The sequence below is a fragment of the Salmo trutta genome, chromosome 6 (genome assembly GCF_901001165.1).
Source record: "Salmo trutta chromosome 6, fSalTru1.1, whole genome shotgun sequence".
Classification (NCBI taxonomy): Eukaryota; Metazoa; Chordata; class Actinopteri; order Salmoniformes; family Salmonidae; genus Salmo; species Salmo trutta.
This window is the reverse complement of record NC_042962.1, coordinates 50,074,624-50,089,393: the sequence shown is the minus strand read 5'-3', so window position 1 is coordinate 50,089,393 and position 14,770 is coordinate 50,074,624. Positions and strand designations below refer to the sequence as shown.

Here is a 14,770-nt window from a genome sequence, read left to right as displayed (position 1 = left end):
CCATGACTGCGTGGCCGCAAACAACTCCAACACAATCATCAAGTTTGCTGACGACACGACGGTGATAAGCCTGATCACCGACGACGATGAGACGGCCTACAGGGAGGTCAGAGATCTGGCAGTGTGGTGCCAGGACAACAACCTCTCTCTCAACGTCAGTAAGACAAAGGAACTGATCGCTGAGCACTTTAAGTTCCTCGGTGTCCACATTACGAAGGAATTATCATGGTGCACACACACCAACACAGTCGTGAAGAGGGCATGACAAGCCCCCTCAGGAGGCTGAAAAGATTTGGCATGGGCAGCTGCACCATTGAGAGCGTCTTGACTGGCTGCATCACCGCTTGGTATCACAACTGCTTGGCATCTAACTGCAAGGCGCTACAGAGGGTAGTGTGTACGGCCCAGTACATCACTGGGGCCGAGCTCCCTGCCATCCAGGACCTCTATACCAGGCGGTGTCAAAGGAAGGCCCTAAAAATTGTCAAAGACTCCAGCCACCCAAGTCATAGACTGTTCTCTCTGCTACCTCATGGCAAGCGGTACCGATACACCAAGTCTGCAACCAACAGAACTCTGAGCAGTTTCTACCCCCAAGCCATAATACTGCTAAATAGTCTGGGAAACTATTAAACAAACTATCTTCATTGACTCTTTTTGCACTAACTCTTTTGACTCATTTATTATCTATCCTGTCTAGTCACTTTACCCCTACCTATATGTACATATTTACCTCAATTACCTCATACCCCTGCACATTAACTCGGTACTGGTACCCCGTGTATATAGCCAACTTATCGTTACTCATTGTGTGTTCTTTTTTTTATATTGTTCTGTCTGCATTGTTGGGAAGAGCCCGCAACGAAGCATCTCACTGTTAGTTTACAGCTGTTGTTTACGAAGCATGTGTCAAATAAAATGTGATTTGATCCAGCCACTTACATATCTTGGGTTCGTTGGCCTATTTTTCAGAAACATACTGTTCATTCGTCAGTACACTGCATTTAAGGTTGTTTTACACACTGAGGGCTGTGTTATGGACAGAAGGTGTTGCCCATAGGACTATTGCCATATCATCATATTAGCATCTCAGTATCAACTAAGGGTTGTTGTCAGAATAGATGTGTGTGTATATAAACTGTACACTCCTAGAAAAAAGGGTTATTCGGCTGTCCCTATAAGACAACCCTTTTTGGTTCCAGGTAGAACTCTTTTGGGTTCCAAGTAAAGGGGTCTAGATACCACTTTTATTTCCTAAGAGTGTAGTGTTTCTGTCTTGGACAGACTTTATCAGATTATCCCAAATGAATCCTAATCGCACCAGATTTAATAGCCCTACTCACTATAATGAGCAGATTACACACGCACGCATGTACACACGCCTGCACACACGCATACAAAGACAGACAGCGAGAGAAAGGGGGTAGAGGGTGAGATGGAGAGCGATGTGGGGAGAATGAAAGGATGAAACAGATGGCCAAATAGTTTCTTTATATAGGCAACACGCACGTGTCAGTCAGTGTTAACAGACATACTGAACAAAAGGCCAGCTGTCACTCCAGCGGCCCACCGTCACATTATGAATATTCTCATCCACACACTCCACAATGTCTATGTGGCTTGTTTGAGAACAAACAACTTGGTTAATAGCAGATACATGTAATTGGGAGTCTAATCGACTTCATCATTAGACTGTAAGGCACAGCCAATGCAACTTCAAACTTTAGCAGTAGGTTGGGTTTATAGCTCAACCCAGAGGTTAGTTTTAGTATAGCAGCACCTCCGACTGTGACAATGTTATTGTAATACCATACATATTCACCAAGTGGCGGTAAAATACCATTCATTGAATTTAGAGGTGCGCCCATAAATTCTTTATTAAAGAATTAAGGCTTTATTAAAAATTACTGTACATTCAATTAATTTAAGTTTTCTCGTCGTCAGGAACTACATGTAGTCTAGATACTTTTGCGTTTTAGATGACGATAGATGAGATTGCTTTACATTTAATTCAAAATATAGAGGAATTTAATAATTGACAATTAACCAAAACCTGCATGGCAAAAACCCTGCGTGAGTTTCAAAGGGCGTGTCATGAAAGCCGAACCAGAAGCGTTGAGAGCCCGCCTCTTACTGTCTATGACTGGCTGTTTTCTTCCCCGTTTGGGAAAAACACTCTTCTGATTGGCTAAACCAGGTATCCATCAGCCGTGACAGGCATTGGTGTACATGATGTGTTTTCAGAAATGAAACCAAATGTCGCCTCAGACTCAAAAAGAAACACGAAAACAAAACCTAAAAAAGGTCTCGGCGATTCTCCTTGACGATTAGACCGCCTGCCGTTGACGTATCAAAGGTAGGCTGCGACAGACCAATAGTCTAATGCAGTATGAAAATATAGAGCTAAATCATTGATGTTTTTGTAGATCTGTCATAAACAAACACCTTTTTTCAACAATAGCATTTTGCCAGTATCCTGAGAACCAAATAATCTTGACGGTTTCGGTTCTTCCTAGGTAGCACATCTGCCTACACTTTCCCGGGCTACCTAGCTAACGTTACACAGTTTGTGTGTGCTTTATAAAATCATTGCTATATTGTAAGCAGTGGGATAGGCTTATCGTTACAATATTATAATATTATAATTGTAATGTTCCATGTTCTCTTTCTGTAGGGTGAAATGTAAGCGGCAATCCCTTTACGTGTAATAATCCTGGAATGGAGCTAATCTATGCTTGGTCAACAAAGGTGGGCTATTTTCTTGTATGTAGGCCTAAATACGTGTAGCCGAATCATTTTCCAGGGAAGCTATTTTCTGAAGACTCGAAGATGCAACAATGTTTACACTTACATGTAGATTATAACATAGGAGGAGGCTGCGTGTCATTGTCGCCTTTCAAAAGACTAGCTGGATCAGGAACGCCCATTGCATATAAATTAAAGCCACGCTCCTAACGTTGGTCGAAAAGCATTAAATATACTTGGTTTTTGACGCTCACAATTTGTCACGTGAGTAAAATTAGAGCCATAGGATATTTGTACGTCGTAATGTGGTTTAAAACGCTCTCTGTCTCAATGTCTGTGGTTGTGATTCCGCTCGAGTCGCAGAGCACATTTCGCAACACTGTTCCATTGTGTCAGCAGCGTTCTGCCAGTGACATGTCTACATTGGCCAACATGATTAACGTAGGGTGTTTTATACTAGGCAAACGGTCATGGAACTTTTGTAGTATTATGGCTTATTATTTGCTGCAAGAATTGCTTTTGTGTGCCTGTATCCACACCTGTCAGTTGTCTGTCTGTCGTGTCTTTCAAGCATTGCTACATCCGGGTTCCAGTGATGGATGGAGCACAGGTGTGATATGGCTTATTTACATGTTTGGCTTCCTTTCCTCGCCTCCTCTCCTTTATCTACTTTCATGTGAGGAGCTGGGTAGGTGAATGTCTGAATGAGGCTCCCTCTGTTACTCAATCCAGTGCAGATGAGGGAAGAGAAAGACACATGGTTATTGTAATAGACTATCTGTGGATTTATGGCACAGATCTCTCTCTCTCTCTCTCCCACCCTTTCTGTGGTCCACAGGTCCAATCAGTAGCTAGGGGCTTGATTGCTGGGGGTAACTGAAGCTGTGGTTACCATGGCGGCACACTTTGACACAGAGTACCAGCGCCTAGAGGCTTCATACAGTGACTCTCCACCCGGAGAGGAGAACCTACTGGTGCACATACCTGATGGAAACAAGTGTAAAGTTCTTAAGTAGATACACATACATACACACACACACACACACACACACACACACACACACTAACCTGTTTTTGTTGTTGACTGTTCTCTGCAGCGCCGTGGCACCACATAGAGAATTTGGACCTGTTCTTCCAGAGGATATCCTTTTACCCCTCTGTGTCTCTGTACTCCCGGATCATTCACTACTACAACTACCCCAGGGGTTATTTTAAGACCGGGAGGGTCAACACCTTCCGGGAGAATAATAGAATCTGGTGTGTAAGAGCAGGGCTGGAATAAAAGCCTGCACGCCCAGTAGCTCTCTAGGAGGAGGAATGTTGAGCTTGTGACCTGAGTTAATACTATAGCCGAATAGACTTTCATTATGAGAGGACACATGCTACTTTTATGTCATCATCTGATCCTTGACCCCTGACACGTCTATAACCTGCACCAGAAGAATGGCTTCACCTGTATGCTGCTGGGAGAGGTCTTTGAGCTGGTGTAAGTACACTGTGTGTGTGTGTGTGTGTGTCTTCTATGTGGTCCATGTCGGTGCCCTGAGGGCTCGTTTTTAACTTTTACTTCTCTCTCTCCTCTTTCCCCCTTTCTCCCCCTCTGTAGCCAGTTGCTGTTTGTGGTAGGGTTCACAGTCTTCTTGGCTAACTGTGTGGACTATGACATTCTGTTCGCTAACAAGTTTGTCAACCACACCGACTCCTCCAAAGTCACGCTGCCTGACGCCTTCCTGCCTGTGGACGTCTGCAGCGCAAGGTAAGGCTTATAAACACTTCATAAATGCTTTATAAATGCATTATAAACACTTTATTAACACGTCTTTAGCACTCAAGTTGATAAGGAATGCTAGAAATTGTCCTTACCGCTTGTTGTTTTCCCACCGGTATCCATGACAACCTGCTTGTTGTTTTCCCGCCGGTATCCGTGACAACCTGCTTGTCGTTTTCCCGCCAGTATCCATGCCAACCCGCTTGTTGTTTTCCCGCCAGTATCCATGCCAACCTGATTGTTGTTTTCCCGTCAGTATCCGTGACAACGTGGCAGTGATGTTTGTGTTGATGATATCTGGAGTGTTCTGGTTGCATCGCCTCATCAAGTTCATCTACAACGTCTGCTGCTACTGGGAGATACGCTCCTTCTACACCAACGCACTCAAGATGAGCATGGTGAGTGTGTGTGTGTGTGTGTGTGTGTGTGTGTGTGTGTGCCGGTCTGCGTGTCTTCAACCTACTGGTTCAACTACTGATCTCCACCCCTCCTCTATTCCTCCCTTTTCCTCTCGCTTCTCCTCCTCCCCTCCCCCTCTCCTCCTCCTTGTCTCCCCCTCTCCTCCTCTCATTCTCCCCCTTCTCCTCCCCCCTCTCTAGGCAGAGCTGCCATACTTCACATGGCAGGAGGTTCAGGCCCGGATCGTTGAGATCCAGAAGGAACACCAGATCTGTATCCACAAGAAAGAACTCACAGAACTGGATATATACCACCGTATCCTGCGCTTCAAAAACTACATGGTGTGTCTGTGTGCACTCACGTGTGTTTGTGTTAGTGTCAGAGTACAGCTTCTTTACCATTCCTCGCTTGTACTCCTGCTACTGAACCACCTGTCAATCAAAAACAACACCACCTAAACCCCTTTCTTCTTCCTCCAGGTTGCCATGATAAATAAGTCCCTCCTTCCCGTGCGTTTCCGCCCGCCACTGCTCGGGGAGAGTGTGTTTTACACCCGCGGCCTCAAGTACAACTTTGAACTCATCTTCTTCTGGGGGCCAGGTTGGTGTGTGTGTGTGTGTGTGTGTGTGTGTGTGTGTGTGTGTGTGTGTGTGTGTGTGTGTGTGTGTGTGTGTGTGTGTGTGTGTGTGTGTGTGTGTGTGTGTGTGTGTGTGTGTGTGTGTGTGTGTTGGAGTGCTTGGTACGTTTTGTTTGGTACACTTTTCACTAGTGATGCACCGATATGACATTTTTGTCCGATTCCGATATCCAATATTTTCCTTGCCAAAAAAACCATACCGATATAAAACATTTCAGCAGCCTTTTAAGCATTCTAGTACAGTTAAATAGTTCACACACACACATGGACACAGCGGTCTAAGGCACTGCATCTCAGTGCAAGAGACGTCACTACAGTCCCTGGTTCGAATCCATGTTGTATCACATCCGGCCGTGATTGGGAGTCCCATAGGGCGGCGCACAATTGGCCCAGTGTCGTCCGGGTTTGGCCGGGGTAGGCCGTCATTGGTAATAAGAATTTGTTCTTAACAGACTAGTTAAATATAGGTTACACACAAACACCACACTGACCAAAAATGTATTTTGTTGGCATTTATGTATGTCCCGATTACCAGTAAAAACATAATCAAAACCTATTTCTTTCACTTGCTTGCTGTGCTGTTTCGTTGTTCATTTGTTCAGTTGTTTCATTCTCAACCAGGATTCCTATGGAACGCCGTTTGGGTCTTGGCATGTCAAAAAAGATACACGTCAAATAAGCTTGTTGACCAATCAGGACCTGAGTATGACTGCACGTCACATAATAATTTAACGCAATCATACATTTTTTTACGTAGTTATTACACATTGATTACACTGTCACTCGTATTTCATAAGTCACAACGATTCTTCGATACGTATGCTATGATGCTGGTCAAGTCGTCTTGCGCACCTACAGTGCTGGTCATTAAAATAAAAGCTAACTAGCTGATGGATGCAAACAATGTTCTTCCCCAAAAACGTAGCAATATGACAATCTGTTTCAGTAGCTATAGTTAGCTATCTAAATATATAGATAGGTGTCATCATCCAAAATAACCCTCATTTATAAGACCGTTCTTATTTGATTAATGGTGGTCGGACCCATCTATGGGAAGCTAGCCACAGTAAGGATTAGCCACAATAGTGGACTTTGCGGTTAACCTTCAAAATAAAAGTATGTCATTGACAGTGATATAAATAGTAGAATAATGCCATAATTGAATAGATCATGCTAAACGAGGTTGGAACGTTATATAAAATCAATAAAAGACAATCATTTGTTAATTTGACAAAAATCTGTTGAAATCACACTGGATGTATTGTACTTTAGAATTGCATTGGGGGCATTATTATTTCACTGTATAGCCTTACCTATGGATTGTGGATCAATGACATGGGGTATCAGTCTACTCAGTGACACCCAGAGAATATTAGCGTCGTAGCTCTTGTTGCGTGACTCTGAAACAACTGTGAATTGAGCCACATTTGTTGTCAACCTATGTGTATTGAACACTATTCCCGAGGAAAAACAATACTGCGTGGATGTTTTGGGATTTGATAACTCTGAGGAGGACATTGGGGAAAAAATATCTTGGGTATTGAATAGACTGTTACCCCATTTAATTGATCCCCAATCCTTAGCTAAAGCTGTACAGTGCAATATGAATGTCAATACACACAATAAGCTGACTGGGGAGGTGGTTTCACACAGTCACAGTCATGCGATAATAGCTACAACGCTAAAATTTGCGTAAAGTCTTCACAGTTGTGTTCTGTGGGTGTCACCGAGTAGACTGATACTCCATTTAATTGCTTCACATTCCAACCTTGTTTAACATAATCTAGTCTAATATAATCTAGCTAGGTACCAAGCTAAAGCTAGCTAGCTACCCCAGATGTTGCGGTTGATCAGATAATGCTTTATTACCAACGCTGTATTGTAAACACATTGTTCGTGGCCGGTGTTTGCTTGTTTGCAGATTTTTTTTGTACAGCTTTGACAGTGCTACTGATAGTAGTGGTGGCACTTGGCTTACACGTGCAAAATCAGAACACACAACATTCAGTAATAGAACTGTGTTATTTGACTTGTCAAATTAAAAGCTTATTTAACGCGTCAAATAGTGTTATTTCACGTGTATCTTTTTTGACACCCAAAGACCCAAACAGCCTTCCATAGTATGTCGTGAAGCTAATAGCAGTGACGCTATTACTGTGTAACTCCAGTAGGGCAACATCTGAAAAATAGCGCACTTGGTAGTGTGTACCGGTGCTCGACCAGTCGCGAAAGCCAACATCACCCACGACAGAGAACGGTTGATTGTCAAAGACATTGAATTCCATTATCTTGGCTTTAATGGATTTTGCCTTTGAGATGTCTCGCTGAAAATGTCTTACTCTTTCAAGTGTCTGCTCGACTTGTTGACTGCTCGATCCACACAGCAGGCATTGTGGCATAGGTGAGGAATGCTGTGTTGCAGGTGTAGCGCCAAATTTTATGTGGCGCCGTTACGTTATGTACCTACGTTATATAGGTATGCACGGTAGCTTTGACATCGGTTTTGCACATCGGCGTCAAACTAGAAATCGGGCCGATACCGACGTTGCTGTTTTTAGCTAATATCGTCTGATTCCGATATGTTCACCGATTCTTTTTATTTTTTATATTGTGCATCCCTACTTTTCACCTCTCCCTCTGTCTGTCTCTCTCTCGCTCTCTCTGTGTCTCTCTCTCTCACCCCCCCCTTCCCAGGCTCTCTGTTTGAGAGTGAGTGGAGTTTGAAGCCGCAGTATAAGAGAGGTGGTAACAGGCTGGAGCTGGCAGACAAACTGGCATCACGTATACTGTGGATCGGCATCGCCAACCTCGTACTCTGTCCTGTCGTACTGGTCTGGCAAATACTGTATGCCTTCTTCAGCTATACAGAGGTAGGGACACACACACACACCGCTGTGCTCCGTTATGGAGGTGTAGCAGATACTGTAAAGCTAATTTCTTTGTGTGTGTGTGTGTAGGTGATAAAGCGTGAGCCAGGTAGTTTGGGAGCGAGGTGTTGGTCTCTGTACGGTCGATGTTACCTTCGCCACTTCAATGAGCTGGACCACGAACTGATGTCACGGCTCAGCAAGGGCTACAAAGTAGGACTGAACACACACACACACACACACACACGGTGTGTACGGTAATTATTGTGAAGTTGATGAACTGATTCTTGTCTGTTGCTGTCAGTGGTGGCTAAATGCCAGATTTTCTTCACTTCTGCGCATGTGTCCCTCCTCCCAGGCGTCCTCTAGGTATATGAACTGCTTCCTGTCCCCGTTGCTGACGGTGGTGGCTAAGAACGTGGCGTTTTTTGCTGGCTCCCTATTGGCTGTCCTCATTGCTCTGACCATCTACGACGAAGACGTCCTCGCCGTGGAACACGTCCTGTCATCCATCACCCTGCTGGGAGTGTGTATCACTGTCTGCAGGTGTGTGTCTGTCTGTGTGCTAAGTCATTTTGAAGGGTTTAGTACAGTCTTTCACATTCTCCCTCTCTCCTCAGGTCTTTCATCCCAGATAAACACCTGGTGTACTGTCCAGAGCAGCTGCTCAGGGTGATCCTGGCTCACATCCACTACATGCCAGACCACTGGCAGGGCAACGCCCATCGCTACGAGACACGAGACCAGTTCTCACAGCTCTTCCAGTACAAGGCTGTGAGTAGCACTTTTGCCACCCTTTATAAAGCATGAACTTATGAATCATTTCTGAAGCACATAGCATATTATTCTCTACCTGGCCAGAACCTGTATTCACAAAGCGTCTCAGATTAGAAGTGCTGGTCTAGGATCAGTGTTCCCTTTTAAGGTTGTAATGAAGACGGGGGGGGGGACCTGATCCTAGATCAGCATTCAGGTGTTTTAACCTTTCCTCTGGCTGTCCAGGTGTTTATCCTAGAGGAGCTGATCAGCCCCCTGGTGACTCCCTTCATCCTGATCTTCAGTCTGAGGAGGAAGTCTCTGGAGATCATTGACTTTTTCAGGAACTTCTCCGTGGAGGTGGTAGGAGTGGGAGACACCTGCTCCTTCGCTCAGATGGACATCAGACAGCACGGACACCCCGCGGTGAGACTCACACACACACACACACACACACACACACACACACACACACACACAGATGGGCAATGCATAAATAGTGACTCTCTTTGCCTCTCTCTCTCACCCTTTCCCGTCCCTAACTCCTTCCTTCTCTCCTTTCTCTTACTTCCTCCTCCTCTCCCTCCCTCCAGTGGATGTCTGAGGGGAAGACAGAGGCATCTATTTACCAACAGGCGGAGGATGGGAAGACTGAGCTGTCCCTGATGCATTTTGCCATCACCAACCCCCAGTGGCAGCCCCCCACCGAGACCACTCACTTCATCAGCCAGCTGAAGGAGAGAGTACAGAGAGAGGCTACAGGAGACAGACACACTCTCACCTCACTGTCCGGGTCAGAGGTAGGGAGACAGTCAGACATGCCAATACATACATTTACACTTCAATTTTGATTTCAAGTTTAACATTGTATACATTTCTGAGTTTTTTGTTTACACAGATATTAAAGGTAAAAATTGAATTATCTTTCTCTCTCTGTGTGTGTGTGTGTGTCTCTCGCTCGCTCTCTCAGCCAAGGAGTCTGATAGCTAACTTCCTGGCAGGTCCCCCCTCATTGGCCTCTCTTCATCTGGGGCGGGACGGCTCCTTGACCAATCACGGGCCGGTGGGTGTTAGCGACGGAGCGTCAGCCTTGCGCTCCCTCTCAATCAGCAGCATGAGGGGCAGCTGTAGCTCCGCCCATAGGTCGGCCGGACACGCCTCTTCTGCAAGCAGAGCCATGCCGGGATCAAGGTAAAGCCCACGCTCCTCCCACAACTAATCAAGCAATCTATCAACTAACCGTCAATCAACTAACTCTCTTTCTCTCCCCCCCCACCAGTACTGATGCTCGAACTGCTAGTTCAGGCAGTAGTGTGTGGGAAGGTCAACTGACTAGTCTCGTCCTATCAGAATACGCCTCCACGGAGATGAGCATCCACGCACTCTATATACACGAGGTCTGTCTGTCTGTCTGTCTGTCTGTCTGTCTGTCTGTCTGTCTGTCTGTCTGTCTGTCTGTCTGTCTGTCTGTCTCTGTGTCTGGATGGTTTTAAAAATGTTGCAATAAAGAGCGCCAAGTAAATGCGTCTCTCCCACTTCCTCTCTCCCCTCTTCTTCCCTCCTTCTCCTCTCCCCCTCTTCTTCCCTCCTTCTCCCCCCCTCTCTCTCGCTCCTCGCTCCCACTTCCTCTCTCCCCTCTTCTTCCCTCCTTTTCCTCTCCCCCTCTTCCCTCCTTCTCCCCCCTCTCTCTCGCTCCTCGCTCCCACTTCCTTTCTCCCCTCTTCTTCCCTCCTTCTCCTCTCCCCCTCTTCTTCCCTCCTTCTCCCCTCCCTCTCTCGCTCCTCGCTCCCACTTCCTCTCTCCCCTCGCTCCCACTTCCTCTCCCCCTCTTCTTCCCTCCTTCTCCCCTCCCTCTCTCCCTTCTCTCCCACTTCCTCTCTCCCACTTCCTCTCTCCCCTCTCTCCCACTTCCTCTCTCCCCTCTCTCCCACTTCCTCTCTCCCCTCTCTCCCACTTCCTCTCTCCCCTCTCTCCCCCTTCCTCTCTCCCCCTTCCTCTCCCCTCTCCCTCCCTCTATGTAGCTCCATAAGCAGCAGTCTGGAGGGGAGTTGTCCCGGCACACCTGGCACAGGCAGGACAGTGACGACAGTAGTGACAGCGTCACCGAGGAGGGGGGTTCAGGGGGAGGGAACCCTAACCCCCGAAACCCCATCCCCCGCTCACACACCTTTCCTATCTCCACCCCTATCTCCACCCCCGGCCCTATCCCCAGCTCTAACTCGGGCCCTAACCCTGACCGAGGTACCACCCCGGGGCAGGATGTGACACCACTCCAGAGCAACAGCCAGCGTCGCTACGGGGGAAACACGGGTAACCATGACAGCCATGGAAAAATGACACTCATTCCCTAATATGGAATGATATTGAAGATGACTGATATGGATCATACTGATATCACTCTGTGTGTGTGTCACTCCTCCAGACTCTGTCGGCCCGGAGGGCAGAGTGGTGAGGTCGACGCGTGTGCCCATGGGGGGTTGGGCAGAGGAGGGACGGGGAGGCCAACACCCCGACACTGTACCTGAGGAGGGCTCAGAGGACGACATGCCTCCCAACATACACAAGGTATTTACACAAACACACACACACACACACACACACACAGATCTTGTGTTTGTGTATGGGATTCCATACCATTGTTTCCCTCTCTCCTCAGGTGACGTAACTGATCAGAGAGATCCCACCTATCTACCCCCCCCCCCCCCCCCCCCCTTACAAACACATCACACATCCTCATCCTACCAGAGAACAACTTCCTGCTCATCTGTGAACTTTCGACCATGGCTTCACCTTTGACCCCAGATGAATAGACCTGTGGGATAGCAGCATGCCGTGTTATTCACTCTAGGCTAGAGAAAAACAATCGAGTAACAGTGGGAAGATTACAAGGACTTTTTCTTGACACCCTCCTTGGATGACACTTTAGCCAACCAAGTGACGGTGGTTGATGACTTCATCATAACTGACAGCATAGAACCCGTAGCATATTTATCGGCTTTTATAGTTGCCTCCTAGACACTAATCTAAGGTCAGCTTTATGGTTTCTCTCCATAATGGTTAAGGTTAGGATTTAGGGAGGGTAAGCTGATCCTAGATCTGTGCCTAAGGGCAACTTCTATCCAGAAATTACTTTTTCTTGCATTCATTTTCAAATCAGGTGTGGGTGTAAACTGCCAGTAATGTACCTTTTTTTTAAAGATTTAGTAGTTTGTCATAATTTTTTTATTCTTTGTTTTTTCTCTTTGTGTTGCTTATATTTATTGCACTTTCAGAGAAAAATGGTGTTCTCATATATATGACAGGAGAGCAGACTTCTACTGAAGAATGACTGCACTGGCACTAGGAATCCTTTTGGGATTGGGCGGTAGATTGTACAAAGACCTCATAGACATGAAGCAGGCACTAAACCGATATACACCGTGTGCATAGACATACTGGCATGAATCAAATCAGGACGTTGGACTATTCTAAGTATATCATTGAGGTGTAGATAGTTAATAAATAGAGATATACAATAAACACATAATAGTTATTGTTTTTGTGTCATACAAACAATCTTTTAAATGAAAGAAAGTTAACTTACCGGGCTGGTTGGAACATGTAACTTCAGCCTCTTCAGTGCCATATTTAAGAGCTTAAAGCGGCAATCCGCAGTTGAAATGATAACAAATCACCCCCCCACCACTGTTTCAGTAAAAGGTTGAAGGATGGGGCTGGAGAAATGTAACCACACTCAAATTCATAGACAGAGCTGTGGATGCGAGGACTGACCATCCATTCCGTTTTAACCATGTTTTGAGGCTATACAGTGTTTTTTTACATTTACAAGTTTATATTTTGGCTTCTGATGGGGTACGACAGTTGAACTAAGCTCATGGGGCATTTATAACGAATAATCTCCAAGAATCAATGTGTTTATATCCAAAATGGACATGTCCAAAAATTGATATAGTAACTGCAGATTGCCCCTTTAAGCACAACCATCCCATAACTATACAGAAATGAACCTTCAATCAACACTAATAGCTGGATAGAATAGTCAGCATCAGGCAAGCTGCATGTTTTTTCTGCCCAACTGTCTGGGGAAGAAAGAGAATGCACCTTATTGACTTTTATTGAATCCAAAGGATGTCACTTATCATTGTCAGTATATTGATTTTGATCAGTTCATATTTGCATGACTTTATTTTAACCAGGGCTTGTGCCACCGTCATAGAGTTGAGGTTGAGATGCATGGGGATTTACAAGTGTTTTGTTTTTGTGGTTCACACTGACTCTGGACTCACAAGTAGACTTGCCTGGTCCCAGATCTGTTTAAGTGCTGTATAACCAGCCCAATATGGTCGACCATACAGCACTAACAGATCTGGGACTAGGCTAAAGATGACAGATGCTTCCAATAGATACAGTCAGAGACTCTACAGCTGGGTATTAATTTCTAGAAGGCAAGGTCTGCAGCGCTGCTCGCTTTATTGATTGATATATTCATGTAATTGAGTGGCCAGCCAGAGAGTCCAATCTGAATCAGACCCTGGATAAAAATAGAAGGCAGACATGGAGGAATGGATTTGAATAATGTAAAGGGTCTCCTGGGACACAGTGGTACAAGCCACTGTGGTACATGTTTAACAATGAAGTAGTAGGATGCCTGAGCTGACACATATAGCCTATCTGTTTTTGTTTTTATAGATTGTCCTGTAAATTGCCATTTTGTACAGTTGTAAATCATCAATAAAACTGTATTTAATAACTTTATGTAATTCAAGTTTAGTTTTGTATGTACGGGATACACATGGTATACACTGTCCAATGAAATGCTTACTTGTAATGAATAATAAAATATAAGAATAAGAACATAAAGTAAATGGAGCAGTAGAATATGATAAACATTTTAGCATAAGTATAGGGTAATTTGGGGGGGAAAATGCCCTCCTTAATAAGTGGGCAGTTGTTGTTGTTTTTTTTTTGGGGGGGGTATTCAATAAAAAGATAAACTTTAGAAACTGGGGGACAATGCCCCTGTCTATGGGGCAAAATGAATGGCCCCTGAAGATGAATGTGTTCAAATCAATTTTATGTTTTATTGTGGCATTTTTTTGTAATTGACTCTTAAAAGCAAAAGTCCAGGTATCTTATTTAATTAAATAAATCAAATATCGGAAAACAAAATGACTTTGCACATCTCACTAATATCCTCACAATAACCAGCTTTCCATCCAACCCTTTTATGCTAGTAAAGTACATAAATGTAATGCCACGCCTGATTGAAACAAAACATTTTGGTTAACTTTCCAAATGTCGACAAAATAAAATAGGCTAGACAAGGAGAGATCTTTTTATGTTGGTAAAATGAATTCCAAATATTGATATAATAGCCATCATATTTAAATAAACTTGGAGTCACGCGATGACATGTGTGGTCCTTCCACTACGACTCATCGGGGAAGCATGCAGTTTATTAGGTTACACATGAAATAAATGAGGATGAGCTTCACAGGCTATTGAAAAGTGCAAGGCGATGAGATTGATGCTCCTTTCCAAAACATCGAGGATCTTATTCTGGTGAGATGATAATCGGTGCATGGCTGCCGTTTGACA

The 14,770-nt window shown here is 44.9% G+C and overlaps 1 protein-coding gene across 4 annotated transcripts; it reads left to right on the top strand.

The window, feature by feature from the left end:
* Positions 1-2,220: 2,220 nt before the first annotated feature.
* On the top strand, positions 2,221-13,927 carry LOC115196136 (autophagy-related protein 9A). 4 transcript variants are annotated; one of them, XM_029756743.1, is made up of 20 exons: positions 2,222-2,356; positions 2,675-2,748; positions 3,584-3,744; positions 3,843-3,886; positions 4,167-4,231; positions 4,352-4,501; positions 4,770-4,911; positions 5,113-5,253; positions 5,392-5,512; positions 8,244-8,419; positions 8,507-8,629; positions 8,775-8,962; positions 9,037-9,190; positions 9,419-9,598; positions 9,766-9,972; positions 10,143-10,363; positions 10,452-10,569; positions 11,194-11,482; positions 11,595-11,737; positions 11,829-13,927. In XM_029756743.1, exons 3-20 carry the CDS (start codon positions 3,639-3,641, stop codon positions 11,835-11,837), a joined length of 2,577 nt encoding a protein of 858 aa, XP_029612603.1. In that variant the 5' UTR covers positions 2,222-2,356; positions 2,675-2,748; positions 3,584-3,638; the 3' UTR covers positions 11,838-13,927. The 4 variants fall into 4 exon arrangements, with proteins under 4 accessions (XP_029612604.1, XP_029612603.1, XP_029612606.1 ...); XM_029756744.1 differs by lacking the exon at positions 2,675-2,748 and having other exon boundaries at positions 2,221-2,356; XM_029756746.1 differs by lacking the exons at positions 2,222-2,356; positions 2,675-2,748 and adding an exon at positions 2,770-3,009.
* The last annotated feature ends 843 nt before the right edge of the window (positions 13,928-14,770 follow it).